Source organism: Heloderma suspectum, chromosome 7, assembly GCF_057233095.1.
Source record: "Heloderma suspectum isolate Gila_16-S chromosome 7, 16-S_ref, whole genome shotgun sequence".
NCBI lineage: Eukaryota > Metazoa > Chordata > Lepidosauria > Squamata > Helodermatidae > Heloderma > Heloderma suspectum.
The window spans coordinates 71143974-71166967 of record NC_139464.1 but is presented as its reverse complement, the minus strand read 5'-3'; the positions used below and the strand labels follow the sequence as shown (position 1 = coordinate 71166967).

At 42.9% G+C, this 22994-nt stretch overlaps 1 protein-coding gene across 1 annotated transcript in view; it reads right to left on the bottom strand.

Annotated features, from left to right (window-relative positions):
• Window positions 1-8640: 8640 nt before the first annotated feature.
• The window catches only part of WIF1 (Wnt inhibitory factor 1), a 52399-nt gene continuing 38045 nt past the window's right edge, over window positions 8641-22994 (bottom strand). Inside the window, exons 4-10 of the mRNA XM_084810581.1 lie at window positions 20667-20807; window positions 20337-20432; window positions 17135-17230; window positions 15452-15547; window positions 13425-13520; window positions 13145-13240; window positions 8641-10967 (exon numbers count right to left, since the gene is read on the bottom strand). Coding sequence (XP_084666707.1) covers window positions 10843-10967; window positions 13145-13240; window positions 13425-13520; window positions 15452-15547; window positions 17135-17230; window positions 20337-20432; window positions 20667-20807 — 746 coding nt within the window. The 3' untranslated portion in view covers window positions 8641-10842. The remainder of the gene's footprint in view (window positions 10968-13144; window positions 13241-13424; window positions 13521-15451; window positions 15548-17134; window positions 17231-20336; window positions 20433-20666; window positions 20808-22994) is intronic.

Sequence of the window (22994 nt, the reverse complement as noted above, 5' to 3'; positions counted from 1 at the left end):
GATCAGGGCTCCGACATTAATGGTGGTGGTGGTGGTGGTGGTAGAGGAGGAGAAGTAATCCCATTTACTATACAGCACCAATTGTTGTCTCCACGAAACCTTGGGCAAGAGAACCAAGTGCCTCAATCCAAGTCAGGGCAAATCCACTGTAGGGTCACTGGACAATGTGACCTGTGAAAAATACTTTCCCAGCTTTAAATACAGTGACCAGTTAGACCCTACTCATCAGCACACCCCATCTATTGAGTTTCCACCATAATGGGTCATTTGATGCTCCAGTACTGAATGTCTTCTCCTGATGTGTTTCCTGATGGCATATTTCCTAGTGGCAGGGCCAGCCCTATCATTAGGAAGAGTGAGGAAGCAGATGCTGTGGATGGCAGTCAGGTGTTGAAGGAAAGAGCTCTGTGTGCCAGGCAGCCTGTCCAGCACACGCTAAGCTAGTGTGCTGTCTTCAGGTGCGGTGGAAGATGCTGTTCTGTTGCCAGTCTGAAGTAAGAGTCAAGGAGGGGCACCATCTTGTCCTTCACCTCAAGTAATAAAATGTCTTTGGCTGTCCCTGCTTTTCATACAGGATTGCAATCAGTCAGTCACATCATGCAAGCCATATAGCAGTGGCATACTTAGCAGGGAGTTCCTGCATACCCTCAATAACAGTTGATGTGATTAGTAGCCTAGTAAAATATCTTTTCGTGAGAATAAAGACGACAGTGAGGTAGGTTTAGGAGAACTAAGAACGTATGAAGAGCCATGCTGAATCAGATCAAAGGCCTATCTATTCCAGCATTCTGTTCACACAGTGACGAACCAGTTGCCTGTGAGAAGCCCACAAGTAGGACATGAGTGTAATAGCACCCTCCTGCTCATGTTCCTCAGCAACTGGTATGCAAAGGCATGCTGCCAACCAATATTGGAGGTAATTTATAGCCATCATGACTAGTAGCCATTGATGGATTACATCTCCATGAATTTGTCTAAGGCTAAGCCATCCTAATTGGTGGCCATCACTACATCTTGTGGAAGTGAATTCCGTAGTTTAACTATGGGTTTTGTGAAGAACTACTTCCTTTTATCTGTCCTGAATCTCCTACTATTCGGCTTTATGGGATGACCCGGGTTCTAGTATTATGGGAGAAGGAGAAAAAAGTCTCTCTATTCATTTTCTCCATACTATGCATAATTTTGTACACCTCTATCCTGTCTCCCTGTACAAATTAAACTGTCGAATGAGGTTGCTTGTCACCTCATGCCCTCGTTCTTTTCCATGTGATGTTTTGCTGTTGCCTGAAATTCGGCAGTGAGATACTCTTGGAGTGCCAGCATCTCTTCTTGGTTACATTCATCTCTTTGACTTTTAATTATTTACCTCTGTCTTCACTAATTAAAAAGAACCCCAGAGGGCCACATAAGGAACAAATAACATTTTGTTACAAAAGCAAGGGCAATCAAAAACAAATGGCCTGAGGAGCGCCGATTAAAGTTCCCATTAGGGTAGTACATCTCCCATTATCTTTTCTATTTTCAAATGTTCCTCTAAACGATAATAATTTAAAAACTTCTGAAACAAGTGGGCAGGTTAGGAGCTTAAATGTCAGCCTCTTCCTTGTGTTAAATTAGGATGTTTTCTAGTCCCATAATGAGTGAGTGTCTAAATGTTTAATAAACCATGTGCACTATTCCGTGTATTTTCTCTGCTTAATGGATGTCATCCTTTGATTTAGCTGTTTTTTTGTTCGCTGCCAGGGAAAATTGATTGGCCCTTCTCAGGCAAAACAGAGCCATCTGAATGATCAAAAGGAGTTTCAGTCTAAATACAAAGAAACAAACTGTTTTCTTATTGTTCCTAAAAATCCTCAAGATATCATGCAGGATTAGCATAGCTAGGCTCCTTTTGTCTGTGGGTGGTCTCCCAACTGGTTTTGATGGAAAAGAAACATATCGCCGGGGGAAAGGTAGAAAGAAAGATTTTGTTACTCCAATATGTATTTATTTATTTAGCTTATTTCGAAAAGCATTTGTAAACTACTTTTCGCCTTAACAAGGGCCCCTTTGTTAGGGCAAACAGAATCAAACCAAGCCAGACACCATCAAATGATGAAAAATACATCCTAACATCAAACAGAGCAGAGTTAAAACCTTCAGTGATAAAACCTTCCCTCAGAAACCATTAAAAGCCAAGCAGAATAAGAATGTTTTTGCTGCCTGCCCACACTCCGTTGGTGACGGGCCTAGTTTCACCTCCTTTAGGAAGGAATTCTACAATTGGGGTGCTGTCACAGAAAAGGCCCCGTTTCATGTTCCCACCAACCTAACCTGTTTTGGTGGTGGGACATTTACTAGGGGCTCTGAAGATGAATGATCTCTACTTACAGGTAGGTTCATATGGAAGGAGATATTCTGAGCCTAAGCTTTCCCTTAATGTGCTGCAAAGTCTTGGACTGAGGTTATTTTCCATAGACAGAAAAGCATTTTCTGTGTTTTTACATAGATTGTTCATGTTTACATAGATTATTTATCATATAAAAATCTTGTCATTAAGCTTTTATTATATTAATAATAGATGTTCATGATACACAATACACAGTTTTTAAAAAGCAAAACAAAAAACAAAAAATCCCAACCCCACCAATCTTCTCAAAGTATCCAATCTCTGAAATAAAGAAGTAACGTTTAACCATCATTATATAAGTCAGTGGTGGGGAACATGTGGCCCTCCAGATGTTGTTGGACTGCAACTCCCATCATTCTTTTCCATTGACTATGCTGGCAAAGGCTGATGGGAGTTGCAGTCCAATAACATCTGGAGGGCCACATATTCCCCACCACTGATAGAAGTCATGCATGTACCTTTACAACATGACTTTGGCGGCAATCCTATATTCACTCAGCTAGGGATAGATCCCATTGAATGCAGTGGGGCTTACTTCTGAGTCCATGCACTGTCAACATGGATGACAGAACATTCACCAAGTACATGCAGCACAGTATTCAGACTGAAAGCTGAACTGCAAACTCTGACATGTGGCTTTAAATCCTGATACTCAAAGGCTGCCTTCCCCAACCTGGTGCCCACCAAATGCTTGCTGGGGATGATAGGAGTTGTAGTCCAACATATCTAGGGGTGCCAAATTGAGCCGGGGTGAAGCAGCCTTCCCCAACCTGGTGCTCACCAAATGTTTGCTGGGGATTATAGGAGTTGTAGTTCAACACATCTGGAGGGCATCAGGCTGGGGAAGGTTGCTTCAAGGTTCGAAGGAACAATCCTAACATACTGGTGTTAGAGCACATGTTTGTATGCAGAAGACCCCAGGTTCAATCCCTGACATCTCCAGGTAGGGCTGGAAAAGACTTTTCTCTGAAAGGCTGGAGACTTGCTGCCAGTCAATGCAGACAATACTGACCTAGATGGACCAATAGTCTGGCTCAGTACAAGGCAGCTTTCTGTGTTCCTATGGTTCGAATGTCTAGATTATGTCTTCTGAAGTATTGCTAGTGAAATCAAAGAGATTACACTGGTCTAAGGGATTTTAGAACGTAGTGTGCATCAAAATATAATTTCAGTGCATTTACTTGGAACTAATCCCATAAATTTTAGTGAAATTCCCAAATAGCTAAACTAAGGCTGCTAAACTAAACTAAGGTTCTATACACACTTATCTGGAAGGAAGTCTCATTGAACTCAATGAGGCTTACTTCTGGGTAGAAACAGATAGGAATGTGCTGTTGGAATCTCTTGTGCGCATTCACTTGGAAGTAAGTCTGAGTTCAATGGGGCTTATTCGCATATACCTCATGTTGCTATGTTTATCTTTTCAAATATAATGCACTCCACTATTAACCCTTTACAATAATGTCCATGTAAAACAAACCATAGCACAAAATCTAAGTTAAACAAGAAGTGCTTATGCATTTTGATTCTGATATTTCATTTGATTTGACAGATCTTACGAAACTTGCAAATCAAAATGCAATAGTTTCAAATATATGTAGTTAAATTATATGTGTTCAGTAGAGCCTTTCCACAATCCACTACAATCCTGTTACTGTAGGCATAGATTTTTTGAAGTGTTTGATGGAGATTTGGATAATGGGGGTTCTACTGTAATGAAATACTCTGGCCCCAATCCAGTTAATATTATTATGACTTGCATTATTAATGACTAGCTTGTTCCATTAGTTTCGGGGGGACTTATTTCTATGTAAGGCTGCAATCGTATGCATACTTACATGAAAGCAAGCCTGATTGGAATGGATTCAGTGGAACTTACTTCTGAGTAAACATGTATAGGATTGCATTGTAGGAGCCCAATCCTATGCACATTTAATCAGAAATAATTTGCACTGAGTTCAACAGGGCTTAATCCCTAGTAAGCCATGCTCATGACTAACTATAGCTGGAGCCACCATCTGGAAATATCAAAACAAGATACACTGATGTCTTTCTGCCACAGGTGTAAATACCTTTCACATAACTTCAAAACCTTAAGCCTCAACAATGAAAAATTGGCCTTATGGTATCTGTTAGAAGCTGAACCTGGCAGCTCATCAGTTACAAAAGAGAAGGAAAGGAAAGGTTCCTCCTGTGCAAGCACCGAGTCATTGCTGACTCCTAGAGGGACGCCGCTTTCGCTGGCGTTTTCATGGCAGGCTATAGTGGGGTGGTTTGCCATTGCCTTCCCCAGTAGTGGCTACCTTTCCCCCAGCAAGCTGGGTACTCATTTTACCGACCTCGGAAGGATGGGAGGCTGAGTTGACCTGAGCCGGCTACCCGAGACCCGGCTTCCGCTGGGATCGAACTCAGGTCATGGGGAGAGTTTCGGTTGCAATATTGCCGCCTACCACTCTGTACCACATGAGCTCATTACAAAAGAGAACAAGACATTAAAATAAATAAAGAGCTGCTGGATAATCAAGACTCAGAACAAACCAGAGCACAAAACAAAAACCACTCGCACAGTAGCCAAGATTGCTCCATAAAATGTGGCGGCCAACTTTCTGGGAATGGAAAAAAATGCCAAGCTGAGGTTTCATCAGTGTCAAGTAGCCGTGTAAGACCCACCATGTTAGAATGTATAACATGAAATGCAAGCTGTTAACTGGGAAAGAACAATGATAATCAAGGGAGGCTCCATTCAAATATATACTGAAAGTGTTTGAGGGAGTCCACAGCAAAATGCCCTCTAGTGATTCCCTCCTATGTCACTGGGCTGCCCTGGTGGCTTTACCTGGTGGCAGTGGTGGGGGGTGGGGCAGGGGCAGAAGAACTCTGATGGACCTAGCCTGTAAATTTTCCCACAATGCCGCTGACATAGCATTGTCCCAAGGTATTGTGTGAAACTTAAAATGACAGCTCTCAGACTTGGGTACCTGATGCAAAAAAATGTTTAGAGGGGAGGCTAAGGCAGGCATCCGTGGTGGACCCTTCCAAGGCACTGGGCCCTTCAGTGTCAAACAATGCCAAATGATGATGCTGGGCCTATTTACATATTCATACTCCAAACTCCAATTTGTTTTAAATTAACTCACCACCATCCAGTTTTTGAGTCTCGCTTTTGTCATGAGTTCACGAGGTGGTCTTAGCCAAGCCACTGTCTCTCAAGTCTTCCTGCCATTCCATATGTAATACAGGAATAAAAATACTGACCTGTCTTACAGGGTGTTGTAAGAATTACAACGACATAGTACATGTGAAGTGTTCTGAATATTCTTAAGTGCGAGTCTCTGTGTGTAGGTACACGTAACACCTCCTCAGCACCACCCACCTTACCCTTTTGTGATCAGACAAAAAGCACTGGGCCTGGAAATCATAATTTTATAGGTAATATTTACAACCTGTGTAGATGTGCAACTGTGGTAGCTTCACCAGCTCTCTTCTTACAATGTTCTAAAGCTAGCCTACAAGCTAACTATCATTACTTGATGACTATGTATGTTTCAAGGACAAATATAGCAAACAGCAAGATCACCTCTTAAATTGAAAAATGCCGGTCACCTTAGTCAACAGTAGGGATATTGAAGAAATCTACAATGGATTCAGATGATTCGGAGTTCTATAAATCTGACCTGCGGATTCCAAAGTGGACCAGCTTTTTCTGAGCCATGCAGATTCTGCCAACTTACGAACTGGTTTTTCACTTGGGTGGGCTTTGAGCTAATGCACATTAACTAATGTGCACGTGTGCTAATGCAAATTAGCGCAAGCAGAACAAAATTCTGGTTTAAAAATCCGATTCCATCAATGAGCGGACAACGGAACAAAAAATGACTGACAATCTGTGAAACAGAGACAGAACAGATTTAACAAGTTCCATACATCCCTAGTCATCAGAGCATAATCTTTGTTAAGATTATCTGAAAGTTATATAAATATACACAAAAACAAATGCACCATCACGAGGGTTGGACGTGGCTTGAAATTAATAAATGCAAACAGTGTTTAAGTTCACCTAGAAATATTAGGATGGATGCAGGCACCATCAAGGGAATACTCAAAAGCATTAGGGAAGCCCAGGATCAAGGAGGTATCCAAGGTGCTTCTTTAGAGTTCTGACTGAAACCCCAAGCGGATTCACCAACCATGCTGACATCAGAGCCACCAGCCTCCACTGCCCGGGATGTTCAGTTGTAACCCCTGGAGGCTAATATGACTGCACTTGGGATGTGCGGCAAACCTTTTGTTCTGTTGAAGGCCACCTTCCCACAATGATAACCTGTTGGGGGCTGCCTGCTGGTGGTAGGCACAGTTAAAGACAGAAGTAGGTTGGGCCAGTGACCAAAGAGGATGGTGCCACCCCTTCTCTTTGTTTTCTCCCTCTTCCTCCCCACCCAGCAGGCTGCTGGAAGGATAGATTGTGATTGTCCGAGGGCTGAACTGATCGCTTGGGCCCCATCTACACAAGCCAGGGTAGCTGCAAGTTGAGGTCCCTTGGGACAGATGATGCAGTTGCCACCTTGCAGCCATCCATGGTTTTCTCCCGGAAAATGCAGATTTCCAAGGGGACATTTTGCTGCGGGTTTTCTGTGGTTGCGAGCCATCTGTCCCTTCCCCAAACCAACTTTGCATTTTGCAGTGGGTGTGTTGTAGGCATGCATAGTGCTTGCATCACTCTGTCATGCCCCTTTACTCCCCCAATCCCTTCGCAGCTGCACAGTTCCAGAGGCACAGAGAGGCGTTTTCATTTATTTAATCACAGTTTCGCACATTTTTGCAGCTTCATATCTTCGCAACGGTTGCTTTTGGACTCAGTGCTCAAGGGCCAGGGGGTGGAGGTCTTGGGGAGGATCAACTTCACTCTGGCCACCATTTCGGAGCGATGGGTAGGCATGTACCGCTCATGCTTGTGAGTGCAAACCATCGTGAGAGTCTCAGGCTGGAGAACGGACAAACAGATGGTGTGGAAATTAAGGAGCACAGAACACCTACATTTTACCTAACGTGGGATGGAGAAATACAACAGAACCCCTAAAATACAAAACAGCTGCTGAAGTGTCACACCCCCATGCTCATGGGACTGCACAGCTGCACATTAAAATATAATGGCAAAAAAAGGGCAAGGCGGAGTCTGTTAGGGAAGCCCACAGTAAATCGCGAGTGTATCGCAGAAGCTAATTCGAAGCTGAAATGTTGCGACAAGAGTGAAGGGTGAAAGCAGTGCCGTGTAGATGGGCCCTTGCAGTGGCTTCTGAAATTAGGCCTAGGGTAACAGGTTGCCCTCCCCTGGTAGTGCACCTACAGCTGAGTGCTGCTAGAATGACTAGAACACAAAACATGTCCCCAGAAATCTAATGTAATCACAGAACTTTTGTAATTGTACAAGATTTTGTGTGTCTACAAGTACAAGTTACTACTGATAATCAAAATCCCTGCAGAAGAGGGCTTATGTGCTTGTCTGATGTTTTTGTCCTTGAGAAGTGTCTGGGCAAGGATTAAACTCACTTCTACATTAAGTCATCATTTATAAAATATGCTTGAGGAAACTGAAGACTTACCAGCTGGGAGAAGGCTTCTCAAATAACCTTTTCTCCTAGGCAAAGCACAGGGGAATATATCATCTTTATCCTGCTTATGGAAGACATTATTGCCTTTGTTACATCAAAAGCCTGTACACCAACCCCTTCCTGCATCTCAGACCTATTTGCATGCCAAGCAACCAACACACTTCATACTACGTAAAGGGTGAAGACTGTCAAGCTTACTTAAGCTCAAACTAAACAACAACCAGCGTAGCTCCTTCAGGTACATTCCCATCATTCTGTAGGTATTTCACTAGTGAATGAATATATATACACACACGCGTGCACACACACATATAGTATTTATAATTTTCACCAACAATTTGCAGGTGACACACATATGTAATTTTGTAGGACCCATAGGGATCTATATGAGGGTATAGGGAAGTTGCCACACCTTGGAGAAATATTTTTGGTCCATCATTTGTATATCAACATGTGCTGCTGTTGATCCTGATGGTCAAGGTTAAGTGCTGTGATGTCAAAGAAGTCAGGAGAGCAGAGAAACATCTGCCATTTAGCCACTGCTTGGCTATACTTGTCATAGTATATGAGTGTGTATATGTCTCTGAATGAAATATTTGCATGGATAATGGACAGACAGTATTGCAAACATAAACACACACAGAAGCTTCCACTTCTTTTAATTAAAAACATTTGTAGTTATAGCTATCCTATTAGATAAGGATTTTATTACAGAATAGGGCTTTATGATAAATATAGGATTATGCTGGTTTTTCATTTCAAATTTTGAGAATATATGGATTTGATGTGCTAGGTGATTACACCCTTTTTCTGGCATGCATGTTACATGGAGAGTCCTTCTCATTTGTTTCCTATTTAAATACTGCAATAGAACTGTTAAAACAAATGAACTGTAACTTAGTTCTGTATGAAATGCTTATCCCCCCCCCGCCCCGCCCCGCCCCAATATCTCTGGGTAAGTTGGCAGTATTGTACCATAGCATACAAAAAAACCCATGTTGGGAGGTCACATTAAATTAATGGGATTTATATAGGAATGTATATTTTAAAAATACACTACAACCTCATTTATATGCTTAGCCTACTATAAACACTCTACAATGCCCATCAGAAAATAAAATGGGATTGCAGTTTATATATGATTGTTTTGACAAGGAAGCACACTCGGGAAACTGATCTTTATTATTACTCTGTGCTTAATTGCATACAGAATGCTTTATTATTCTTGGAGGGATCTAGAGCAAGTAAGCAACACTTAAGTCTCACTGAAATTAATGGGACCTAAGTTAGTCACGGTCAACTATGCACATTGATTTTAGTAGGAAGTAAGTATGACTAACTTGTTCTGGATTCAATGTCTTCTGTTTACCTATTAGTAAGCTTATCCAATGACCTTTTGCGCTCTATATTACATACATAATTATTTCTAGGCCTCCTAAGAACAGCTCACTACAGGAATTTGCTGGTGCACCCTTGTATTGGGGCCAGAGAACTAAGGCCGCTTTGATTACTGTTTCTATGCCACCAAGGGATAAGCTAGCTTTCCAACTTCTCCCATTTCGATAAAGTCTTGCAGGGGCTTAAAAGAAGTGATAGGAGAGGCCAACAGCATTGTTGTGAGAGCATATGAAGTAGCATTGGATCCCTGCGCTGGAGGAAGTTGTCTCCTTGCACCTGTCTTGGCCCCAGCACACTGAAGCAGAATATCATAAAATCATAGAGTTGGAGGAGGTCTTACAGGCCAACAAGTCTAACTCCCTGCTCGATACAGGCAATCCAGAGCTAGGGCATTTAGTGGCTGTCCAGCTGTGAGATGAGACAGTCTGCATATTCAGATACTGGGCTGGTGTCAAAGGTAGGCATGGTTGAGCATCTACTGAGGACCCAAATCTCAGCAGGGGCCCACTAGCAAGAGCCACCCGGACTTGTTCCTCCTCTTCACCATTTCAGTCTGCTTGTTCACCTGCCTCTCACTTTGGCCCAAACAACAGAGGTGGTGAGAAGGAGGAGCTGTAGATACCATTGCCTGCTTGCTTCCTGTCTGGTAACAATGGTGTTGAGAAGGTAGCTAAGTGGGGGCATAGAAGGTACCTTGCACAAGTGCCCTCAAAAACCTGGAGCCAGCATTGTTCAGATATTATGTCATGTGTCACCACATCTCAAGACACAAACACTAAAGCAGCATCTTTAATTTCATACATATCAGTATAAAAATGTTTTATTACATAAGAGCTGTATCGTGTACAATATATTATATCGCTATAAGCCAATGCAAAGATTGAGTTCATACGTCATACTTCCATTTTGTTTCCAATATATTATATCGTTTCAATGCCACAACCACATTATATTAATACAGAGCATCTTGCAGAAATGGGAACTGGTTTTAAATTAGAAAAAATGTATTATTAAACCAAACAAGTAAAATGCCATCACACTGAAATTCAAATTCAAATGTACTACTTGTTTAAACTAGCTAGGCACAAACCAGGGGAAAAATGGTGTGTTCCAGGCCAGACTTTTTTCAAAATTCCCCCTTTTGGATTGTCAATTTGTTTTGAGGAATTTCTGAGCAGAAAAAAAATGTAACTCAATAAAGACTTGAAATATAGTACAAAAAGAAACCGGTCAAAAACACTGAAAACAAGATGCCTATATAACGGTGCTAGAGAAGTAAAACTTAAAAGGAATAGTAAATATCAGCTCAGTGGTTTATAATGAAGCTAGTAAAATTCAGGCCAGTCATCTTAAAATGTAATGAACAGCATTTTAAACATTCAACACATGAAAGGTTAATTAAGGCTACGAACTTGGTGTAACATAAAGCATTGCAGACGCTGCAGTTCACCAGATATAATTGGATTCGGGGGGCGCTCGTCTCTCCTCAGCCCTTTTAGGTGAAGGCGTGTGCTGCTGCCTGTGTTTGGTGCCTGTTGGTCTGAGGGCGTTCAAAAGGTTGGCTTCATACCCTGAAAAACGATCCAGTTCAAGAGTAAAGAAACTACAAACGAAGCAGGCTTGCTGTCTTCACTGTTAATATTTCCCATGGAAGAGTTTTCTGCATTTGGATTAGGATGGTCACTTATGCCTCACCCCAAATGCAGGATGATTTGCTCTGGGTTTCAGCACCTTGGATAGCTCCTTTAGAGTTCTGACTGGTTCTGACTGAAACCCAGAGTGGATTCACTGACCCACTGACACTCAAGCCACCAACCTCCACTGCATGGAACAGGTCACAGATTGGCATAAAATCTGCATATGCTAATTAATATGTACAGAGGCACATTTAGAAATAATTACTACAACTTAAATAGAAATACAACAGATCTCACCAGAGCAGGGAAGGGTGAGAACAGGACCAGGTGTCCTGTGTGCTTTAGTCTGTTGTCCAGGTATTAATCTTCAAATAGAGGACTGTCCTCTGTCATGTCGGACACATGGCCACCCTAATTTGGATGCAGCAAGGTTCAATATGTGCCACACCAAGGCCTCGCACCAACAAATGCAGTGCCATCCATTTTACAAATACTGAATTGTGAAACAGCCACTTTCTCATGAGATTCATGGATTTACCTTGCCACAGGTGTCCTGCACCAATTTACAGACACACCGTCACAACAGCCAATTCACTTGATCATTTTCTATATAGTGAAACCAACAGAAGTTGACATTCTGGGTGGATTCTGGTAAAGGGCCTTTTTAATGCTCTGACAGAAGTGGCCAAGGTTGCAACTCTCACTATGATCTGGTACATTCACTTTTCAAAGGTTCCCAGAATTTGGTGAATTGTGATTTTAGCATATATTAGATCATATGAATGGCTGTTTTGTATACCACAGAGAAATTCAAATAGTGTTGGTGGATGAGTGGGCGGGCTGGCGGTTGTAGTGGACTCTGGTCCATGCCATAATAAATAATTTAGTCTTTAAAGTGCCACAAAACATCATCGTTTCTGCAACAAAATGTTTCACTGCGCACCACATTTCTAGCCAGTCATGCCCTCTTCCAGGATATTCCATTTCCTGGGAAATTGAAATCCTGGGCTGTCCTTGAGCCTGCTGAAAACTCTCTCGTGTGTGGAGATGGGGCCATTTAGGCTACATAAGCGTCCACACTCAGAGAATGAGTTCGCTATTAGTATAGTATACGGTGAATTGCAATAAGCCCCAGGCTGTTAAATAAATGTTAACCATGAGTGACTGTTACATGTACAGTGAGAACGTTTGAAGTCATATCCTTTTCTAAGAGATGATCGCCTTTAAAGAAGGCCATCGAAAGAAGTGCTTAAGATGGGGCACATCCTTCGGCCCAGGTCAGCTCACAGCCTGCGCCCTTGTACTAGCACTGCAGATTGAACTGGGATACCTAATTTGTGCAGCTGCAAGACTTCATGTTGCCATAACAGCAGCAGCAGCCACCACTGCCCAATGTGTCACAGTGCCAGTGCTCAAAATCACTGCGTGGAAACCAATTGCTTGGAGAGGAAGACTTGCATGATAGGGGTGGGGTCTCATTCACAATGGAGCCTGCTAAATCATTTTGGGTGTATGCACCGAATGCTCACAAGTGACCAGGTGTGATAGGATTTTAATGGAGAGGATGCCATTGTACCTACGTCAACTCAACTACATAGGCTGTGCATATTCGCAATACTGATTTCCAAATGCAAGGCTGTATATGAATGTACACAGTACCAATATCCCGTTTTGACCAATCTGGTCCTCTTCAGTGGGAGAAAATATAAACAATCACTGCAGCCCTAAGACAAAATTAACATATCTGAATTCCTACACGAATCCATATACACAGAAACTGAGATCCACACCATGCAACAGGTAGCTGCTTAAAAGAAAAAGGTTCTTCCATGTTCAAAAATGACTAATTCCTTTCGCTTGAAGCAGCCATTTAACATAACCAAAATAGACAAACCCATTGTTCTAAACAGTTTTTACAATGCTAACACACTGACAAAATCCTGGAGATGGCTTAACGCATAGTGTCTAAGCCATCTCCAGGAGTTGGTTGGTGTGTTACCATTCCAAAAACTGTTTAGAACAGGTTTATTTTACCTATGTCAACTCAAACCATCACAGCAATATTGCATATTTATACGGCCGAAGAATCAGATCTTATCGGTACCACTTACTTTTATTGCAGTGCCTTCCATGCCAGCCTTCTTGACACTGACATGTATTAGGTTCAATACAGGAGCCATATAATCCACAACCAGGTTCACAGACAGCTGTAAACAGATATCTACTGTTAATATCAAAACCAAGTGTCTTTCTGCTGAAGGATCATCTTCCACATGTATACATAAAAGCATATCTACTAGTACCTAGACAACACGATGTAAGTGTGAATGTAACAGACTTCTGAATCTTAAAACCCTTTAGAAAAAAATATCAGGTGGATTTAATACTTACGCTTTTTACAAAGATCTCCTTGGTAGCCCTTCGAACACTTGCATTTGTTTTTACCAGTACATTTACCTCCATTTCTACATGACTGATGGCATTTGCCTAGAAACAGAAAAGATGACAGTGGTACCTTAAAGCTAAAGCCAGTCAAGTGCCACCAGAAGTGGAGTGGTGACATACTGAACAACAATTATTATGACCTATGACACCCAAATGGGGCATCAATATGGTCAGGAAACCCTGACTCTGCATACTCAACAGAGTAAGTTGGAAGGGAGGCTTCTTTAGTCCTTTTGGTTTTTAAAAAAAATTGTGTTAGTGTATTTTTAGATCTTTGCACTGCTGCTGGCTTTCATCTTGGTTCTTTGGTTTTATTCTGTTTTAAACATATGGTTTTTATATTGTGCTTTGCTATGTTAATATATTTTATGATTTTAAGTTTGTTTTGTGAACCACCCAGAGAGCTTCAGCTTATGGGCAGTATAGAAATGTAATAGATAAATAAGAAAAATAAGGTAGAACTGGATCTAGTGGAAGACTTCTGTGTGAATTGCAGATGATTAGTAAGGATAACTGACTCCCACCAGCAACACTAACATTACACCCACCTCCACCCTAAATTATACTGCTGAAATGAAGAGAGCTCAGGGGTAAGGAGAAGTGGATGTTTTTGTGAAAGGACTGTGAACTCCTCTCAGCTCTGGTACTTAAAATTCGTGGGCTTAGGATTCTTTAATTCTAACTGTATCTCTTTTGCACCAGGGCCTGGCTGGTGGATCTCTAAACAAAGTAGATCCCGCAAGCCTGAAGTGTGCCCACTCCTCGACTAGGTACCTAGATACGGTCAGGTGGTTTGAGGGCAGTATCTTGAATGAAATCCAACACAGCAGCCTTTCACACTGCCTAGAATGGCACGTGAGGAGGGCTGCTGTTCAGCAAAATTAAGTCTAAAAACCCACTGGGCACATAAAAGCCTCTGGGCACGCCTAGAGTAGCTCTTTGGATCCCAGCCAAGGAGTCTAGGGAACTAACTACATATATTGCAGGCAATGCAAACATGTGCAACAGTGCCTGGATGCCAGATTTTTGTTTTTAAGGAAAACACTGCTTCTGGATGAGAGACGTTAATCCTTTCTCCACCCATCACTATTTTGCGCCAGATCAAGCGCTCCCAAATTAATTCTCTTTGGATAAAAAGAAGAAAGTCACTTGGGCTCCATTTGTTTATCACATCCTTTCCTAAGTTGGTACCCCCATATGTTTTAGACTGCAGCTCCATCATCCCAAGCTAACACAGACAATGACTGTGCTGGCTGAGGATGATGGAGGTTCTAGTTCAGCACATCTGGAGGGCATCAGCTTGGGGACATCTGGCTTATAATATGTACTTAGCTTCTACATGTAGTTATAATAACTTACCTACTTACCTGGGACTTGGAACTCATTGGGACTTATTTATGAGAAAGCCTGTGCAGGATTGCACTGTTTGAGTGCTACATCACTCTTTTGTCTTTTTGCTTCTATAATTTAGGATGACTATTTTTCTAGATGTGGGTGACTAACGGCGCAATCCTATGCATATTTAGACAGAAAAAGTCCTACAACTCCCAGCATTCCTCAGTCAGCCATGCTGGTTAGGGAATGCTGGGAATTGTAGGACTTTTTAGTGTTAGTTTTATGCAACCATGCATAGGGTTGCACCCTGAATTATTTTTGTCTAGCTAACCTGTAGAATGGTGCAACTTAGTTCTTTTCAGTCAATATACATGATAATCCAGACCACATTTGTGAATCATGGATGTTTGCCAAGACAGGGTTCCTAACAGTGCTTGATTAAATGCATCTAGTTCCCATGTTGCCTTATGACTTCTGTATTGTTAGAGAATACACAAAAGATAAAAATCAATCCCCAGGCAGACTTGTGTTGTGATGCCCAAGGATCGTTTTGGCCATGTATATCCTATTCTTGTATTTTAGGAATCTCAAATAGAATATTTTTGATTTAGGGAAAACGACATAAAACTGGGACATACTAATTTCACACTGATCCCCCTCAAGTCCTGCTGGGCAAATACATTTTCCTGGATAAAAACATGTTCCTCCGTTGAAGCAGGTGATCGTGCAGTTTGCTGAGGGATATAAAAACAAAGCATTAAAATATGCGGATTTTAACAAATAATAATGGAGAGCTATTAAGCCAAAGGCCTCCGTCAAGAGTAATATCCTGATTTAAAGCTCATGGCTGCTCAACTGTATTCAGAGGTCCAGCATCCCTTTGCATGAAAAAGTGTCATTTCCACTGAAATTAACTGAGAAGCCCCTAAGGTTCATGCACTGTGTGTGCTCCTCAGTGTTGCAGCAGTGCTAACAGGTACAGAAAACTCTTGGAATTGTCTTATCTGTTGGTGCAGAGAGTGATGTTTGGCCTCTGCTATCCTAAAGGGTAAACTCAGTGTAAACTGGAAATGTTCCCTTAGGCACACTCTAAGGTTAATTTTCGCAGAGAGTCAGCTAGGCCACACTGTCCTGAACTTGGATGTTTCCTGCTTAAAACTGAAGTGTATGCAAGAATAAATACAGAGGAATGCAATCCTGTGTAGATTCTGAGCCAAACTAGATGTGATGGTGGTAAACATGTGTTTCTTTCCATGAGTCCATTCCATTTGCATCAAAAACCGGGGGCGGGGTCAAACAATAAACAGAGCACGCAGACACGTCGTTGCCTCCTCCCTTCTTACCTCCACTCACTCCGTTGTTCAGGTCAGGCACTTTTCTCAGTTCCCAGCTGGAATCAGAGCCAGGAAGGGGGGAAAGTTCCAGGAGCAACCAACTATGGGAAGGTAATGCACAGAGCAGGGGGTAAAGGTCAGAGCCCCCCTTCTCCTGTGTGCCCCTTTACTGGCGAAGCAAGACCCTGTCTTTACTTTATGTTAGTTAGGTAGATATATGAATGTCTCTGTCACGTCTAGATTTGGCACGCTTAAGTTTAGCAATGGGTGTGGAGAGCTATGACTCCCCACCATCTTACAGGCCTAACAGGCAAGGAGAAGCAGGAGGCAGAGAGCTGAGGCAAAAAGACAAGGCCCTGGAGTCATTGGGAAGGAGTGCCGAAAGGGAGGCAGCAAGCTACAGTGGGTGGGAGGGCAGCCCAATGGATGCCCCCCCCCAATATTCTGATGGAGATTTAACCAGTTAAATAAATGCTACCCCACTCATTGTTAGTAGGGAAGGCCACCTTTTGTTTTTCACCAGTTGGCTTATCTACAACATAGACTATCATCCACATGAAAATATACCACAGTTAAAATGGCTTCAAAAATGAACAAGTTCACATCCTTTCAGTTACTGTGGAAGGAAAGTCAGGCTTACTAAGGCAGTTCCAGCCAACACGTCTCTGCTTCAATTGTCTGGGGTTGTCACTAGCTGAAGTGGCTTCATATTAAAAATGCAAAGTATTTGTTAGCTGTGGATAGAAACTGGGAGAAAAACACAAGAATCTCTTTCATCAAATCTAGCATAGGGAGAAGGAAATTAGCAGATTTAGCAGATTTGTACTGCCTGCACAGTGCTGTGGCTTTCAAGAGCCCTGAGATTTTGCTTGTTCAACCAATGAACTGGGCAGCAATTTTTTATCCGCAGTTACAGTTTGGGTGGCTTAGCCTCCTGACTGAATTGATTAGAGCTCACACATCTAATCACGATCCTTTCTGGCATACCTTTATCACAGTTGATGCCATAGAAATCAGGTGGACAGATGCACAATCCTGGCATGACGCAGAGCCCACCGTTCATGCAGTGCGGGGTACACAGGGCTGGTGAGAGAGTGAAGGTGAATCAACATGAAAGTGAGTCGCTGGTACTAATGCAGAGGGAAGAATATCGGGGGGGGGGGGTGTCGCTAAAGAAAAAGCCTTAAAGTCTAAAGCATTATTTTAAGCTCAGAACTGATATGATTGAGCAGTCTCTTCTGCAAAGCAAAATGGTTGTTTCAGTGGTAGACAGTGCCCCAAAATCCAGGTGTGTGAACAAGCCCTTGAGTCTTGATTTTCATCCAAGTCTCTCTGTAAACAGCATTTGGGTCATTGTACTGCAGCAGAAGGAAACTATAAGTTTACTAATCACTATGTCTAATGGGAAGTATACACAACCAGACTCACACATTCACTGAATGCATGAGAGGGGAGCAGGATTACACCCGCTGGGCTTGCCCCCAATGCTAATGTGTCCACTGGCCACGCCCCTCTGGTGGCCACAAGTAAAGTGATATTAAGCTATACATGTACAGCTATACAGTCAGGGCCAGAAATATTGGAACAAGGATAACTGTTTTGGCAGTTGGCCTCTGTACACCACCACACTGAAGTTGAAAGGAAACACACCCAGATGGGAGCGGTCAGGACTTTCAGCTGTAATTCAAGGGGTTTGACAAAAGTGGGGCACTAACCATTCAGGAAGGACAGCCAGTAGCATACACCCCGCCCCCCCCATCGTTGGTGGCTCATAAGTAATGGAACAAACCAACATCATTTCAAACTTAAGGATCGCCTTTAATACCTGGATGAAAATCCTTTGCAGTCAATGACTGCCTGAAGTCTGGAACCCATGGACATGACCAAATGCGGAGTTTCCTCCCTCGAGATACTTTGCCAGGCCTTTACTGCAGCTGCCTTCAGCGGCTGCTTGTTTGCGGGTCTTTCTGCCTTCAGTCTTGTCTTCAGTAATTGAAAAGCATGCTCTATTGGGTGGAGATCAGGTGACTGACTTGGCCATTGAAGAACATCCTGCTTCTTTGCCTGGAGAAACTCTTGGGTAGCTTTTGCTGTATGTTTGGGGTCATTATCCATCTGCAATATGAAGCAGCATCCTATCAGTTTGGCAGCATTCAGCTGAATCTGAGCAGAAAGTATAGCCCTCTACACTTCAGAATTAATCCTGCTGCTTTTATCAGCAGTCAGGTCATCAATAAACACCAGTGACCCAGTTCCATTGGCAGCCATACATGCCCATGCCATAACACTGCCTCCACCATGTTTGACAGATGATGTGGTATGCTTTGGATCATGAGCTGTTCCTTTTCTTCTCCATACTTTTCTCTTCCCATCATTCTGGTACAAGTTAATCGTGGTTTCATCAGTCCAAAGAATCTTATTCCAGAACTGGGCAGGCTTTTTTAGATGTTTGCTGGCAAAGGCTAACTGTCTGGCCTGTCTGTTCTTGAGCGTTACCAGTGGTTTGCACCTTGTCATGAAGCCTCTGAATTTACATTCATAAAGCTGTCTCTTGACTGTTGATGTTGACAATGACATGCCTACCTCCACAAGAGCGTTCTTGACCTGGCAGGATATTGTGAAAGGGTTCCTCTTCACCAGGAGCAGAATTCTGCGGTCATCCACTTTAGTTGTCTTCCGTGGTCTTCCAGGCCTTTTGCTGTTGCTGAGCTTGCCAGTTAATTCCTTCTTTTTCAGAATGTTCCAAACTGTTGTATTGGCCACTCCCACTGTTTTTGCTATCTCTCTGATGGGTTTATTTTGTTTCCTCAGCCTAATGATGGCCTCCTTCACTCGCATGGACACCTCTTTGGACCTCATGTTGGGGGTTCCAGTGAACAGCTACCAAATGCAAATGTAACACTCAGAACCATCTCCAGGCCTTTTATCTGCTTGATTGGTCATGGGGTACCCAGGAAACAGGCCACACCTGGCCATGCAGCTGCTTGTCAGCCATTCATTCCATTACTTATGAGCCACCAATGATGGGTGTGTGTGTATGCCACTGGCTGTCCTTCCTGAATGGTTAGTGCCCCCCTTTTGTCAAACCCCTTGAATTAGAGCTGAAAGTCCTGACTTTGCTTCCATCTGGGTGTGTTTCCTTTCAACTTCAATGTGGTGGTGTACAGAGGCCAACTGCCAAAACAGTTATCCTTGTTCCAATATTTCTGGCCCTGACTGTAGATACTTAGGGCCTTTCCTCATGATCAGGAACCCTGGGCCACTCCAGACTCCTGAACATGAGGAAGAGCTCTACACATGTAAGGCCCTGTCTCATTAACACCAAATGTGGGGCAGTGTGGAGGCCTGGCGAATGGGTACACTGGCTTTTGGGGGAAGGAATGGGGCGTATGATCCTCCTCTCCCCTTCATGCATGAAGGAGTTTGTGTGTACAGCCAAATCATAGTGAACTGATATACTGTACAAATAGCACGACACGCTATACAAATGTGGAACTGGAAGTTCTCCACAGTTCCTGTTCCCTGCAACATACTCATCTTGTGTACTTGTAACATCCTTAATCACATACCAAGAACCAGCCCTTCCCGGTATTGCTGTAGCTTCTTATCCTCCTGCTGTATTCCAGTTTTTCCCAATCTGCCGCCCTCCAGGAGTGCTGGACTCCAACTTCCATGAACCCCAGCTAACGATGAGATCGGTTATCAGAAAACCAGGACTGGTCCTGGTAAATAGGCCCCATTGGAATGTATGCAATAATATCATTCGTTCTCGCTCATACGGGCTGTTACTCTGCACAGATGCAGACATGCTTCTATGATTGGAAATGGACATACACTTCAGTAACAACAGTGGAGTAAAATAATTGTGGTACTTAGTTTTACAGCTAGTGTTCATTAGCAACAGTAACGTTTTGCCAGATGGACTCTCATTTGGTTTTTGGTCAATTCTATTCCATCTTTTAAACCCTTCAGTGGAGACTTTTTTTATCGTTTGTATAAACAATCTATGTTTTCTTAGAAGACACAGCTCATAAAATATTTTCTTGTGTGTTTAGATTTAATTTTTGGAAGCCTCCTAGCCACATCTGAAAACCTCTATGAAACAATATTGTGAAAGGCAGCGACTGCTTGGCTGTGCTTGCAGTATAAGTAGAGTACATAAAATAATTGAAGAAGCCTTTTTGGTTACCTTTTTCACAGTGAGGACCATAAAATCCATCTGGACATTCGCATACATGCCTTTCATTGCAAAACCCTCCATTTCTGCATCCTCCAGGACATTCAGCTTCAAAGAAGACAATAATACAGATTAAATGAATTGCATGTGTTGTGACTAAGTTATTCTTTGAGTAAGAGCAAACAGCTTCTAGTGATGATGTAACAGTGAAAGATATCCTGGGAGCAAATCCCAATCAGTGTCCGAATGATGGATATTTTGGTAGTACCTGCTGTGGATACTCCCAAAATGTGAGGACTATGATAAGACAGACAACATTGTCTTCAGGTCACTTCTGGTTACCTTGTTGACATGTTTTAAAGAAGATGGCGTTCTGTGGTGTCTGCAGGATGATATTGCCTTCCGAATTCATGATAATGACAGTAACTTCAAATGCTGCCACTCCATCTTGTTTCCCAAGGCAAGGAAATCCAACTTGAACAACTAAAAAGGAAAGGGGAGTTACCATTTTCAACAATATGTTCATTATGTCAGGGGCAATCTTATTATCTGGAAATGAAAAAGAGACACCAGACCAATGATAACTTATTGATAACTAAAGAAAACAAACATTGTGTGGAGCCACAAAACAGTCAAAATATGCCATATTTTAATGAGGTAACCCCTCATTAAAAATAGACTTGAAGGATTAAATTATCTCCTCTAATACAGTGCAAACCTGCCAAGTTTCCTACATATCAGTGACTGGTATTGAAAGGCAGATAGCCTCTGATACTGGAGGCGATATGAGCCTTCCTGACCAATTGCCATCCTCCTCTATGATACAATAGGATCTCCCACTTGGACGTCCCTGATCATGTGCAGGCTTTCTTCAAAGTTAAAAGCAGCTGCACAGAAGGAGGCAGGGGAATTGGATCAGGCCTGCAGCAGCACTGGGGACAAGGGCTTAACCACTCCCTCATGCTGTTTTTCCCATTAAATTGCTACTCAAAGTTGTTATTTGCCTTACACAACAAATATTTGATTCATGAGGGGGATTTAGATTGGGAAAACAGCATGGAGGGTGGGGTTAACTCAGCCCCCCCCAAATTCCCCCCATTCAATTTGGGCCGTCCTACTGCTGCTTTTCACTTTTAAAACAACCACAGGAGACCCAACCATGATTCTCCTCCTGCTACCTTGTCTATACGTTAAATGCATTGCCTGCAGCATCATCAGGAGGTTTACAAATATTGATTCTATGCACACTGGCAGGGGTAGGAAGGCAGGATTTAAATCACGACCACACTGTGTACAGAGAGGAAGTTCAACCTTTCCCTTCCCTGTCGCAAGCCTGATGAAAATCGCCCCTGCGCTGCAATTAGAGTCGGGGTGCGGGGGAAGGTTTCAATGGTACCAATGGGTTATTTTTTTCTCTTGCTAATTCCCACACTGGGGTGGTGGTGTCTGTTGATGTTGTCAGGATTGTAACGGGGGAGTTTAAACCTCCCCACCCCCTGCAAGCTGCAGTTCTGATTCAACACAGATCCACACATCCATGCTTACTATTTAATTTTTTAAAAACCCTTTCATATGATGCTGCAGACAATGCATTTAATGTCATGTATATGGCAAACCTAGACAGCATAGTAAGAAGCAGAGACATCACCTTGCCGACAAAGGTCCGTCTAATCAAAGCTATGGTTTTCCCAGTAGTAATGTATGGCTGTGAGAGCTGGACTATAAGGAAGGCTGAGCGCCGAAGAATTGATGCTTTTGAACTGTGGTGCTGGAGAAGACTCTTACGAGTCCCCTGGACTGCAAGGAGGTCAAATCAGTCCATCCTAAAGGAAATCAACCCTGAGTGCTCATTGGAAGGACAGATGCTGAAGCTGAAGCTGAAATATTTTGGCTACCTAATGCGAAGAGAAAACTCTCTGGAAAAGACCCTGATGCTGGGAAAGACTGAAGGCAAAAGGAGAAGGGGACGGCAGAGGATGAGATGGCTAGATAGCATCACCAATGCAATAATATGAACTTGAGCATGCTCCGGGAGAGAGCGCAGGACAGGAAGGCCTGGCGTGCTATGGTCCATGGGGTCACGAAGAGTCGGACACGACTGAACAACAACAATAGTTAAGCCCTACTTATGCCCACAGATGCTGATTACAAAAGGGGGTGGGGAGAGGGCTAACATCTGAGGCCTGCTGTAATGCACTGGCTAGGCACTTCCAGAATAAAATCTCTTCCATCCACCGGGACTTAGACTCCAGTATTACTGCAGGTGAATCTAGTGAGGTATCCAGAGCACAGTCTTGTCCACTTTTCTTGAGTTTCAGTTGCTACAGCCCAAGGATGTGGACAAGGCGTTTGGACCGGTTTGTGCAGCCACTTCCATATTGGTTCCTTAAGCCTTCTTGGCTAATAAAAACTAGCAGCGAGGGAACAGCTGGCTTGGCTAGGGACGTGATTAATGCCTCCTTGTGAGAGGGAGTGGTTCCGGGCTGCTTGAAAGAGGCAGTGGTGAGACCATTCCTGAAGAAATCCTCCCTAGACCCAGAAAACCTTAATAATTATAGGCCAGTTACAAATGTTCCATTCCTGGGCAAGGTCCTTGACCGAGTGGTTGCCAACCAGCTCCAGGCACTCTTGGATGAGACCAATTATCTGGATCCATTTCAATCGGGGTTC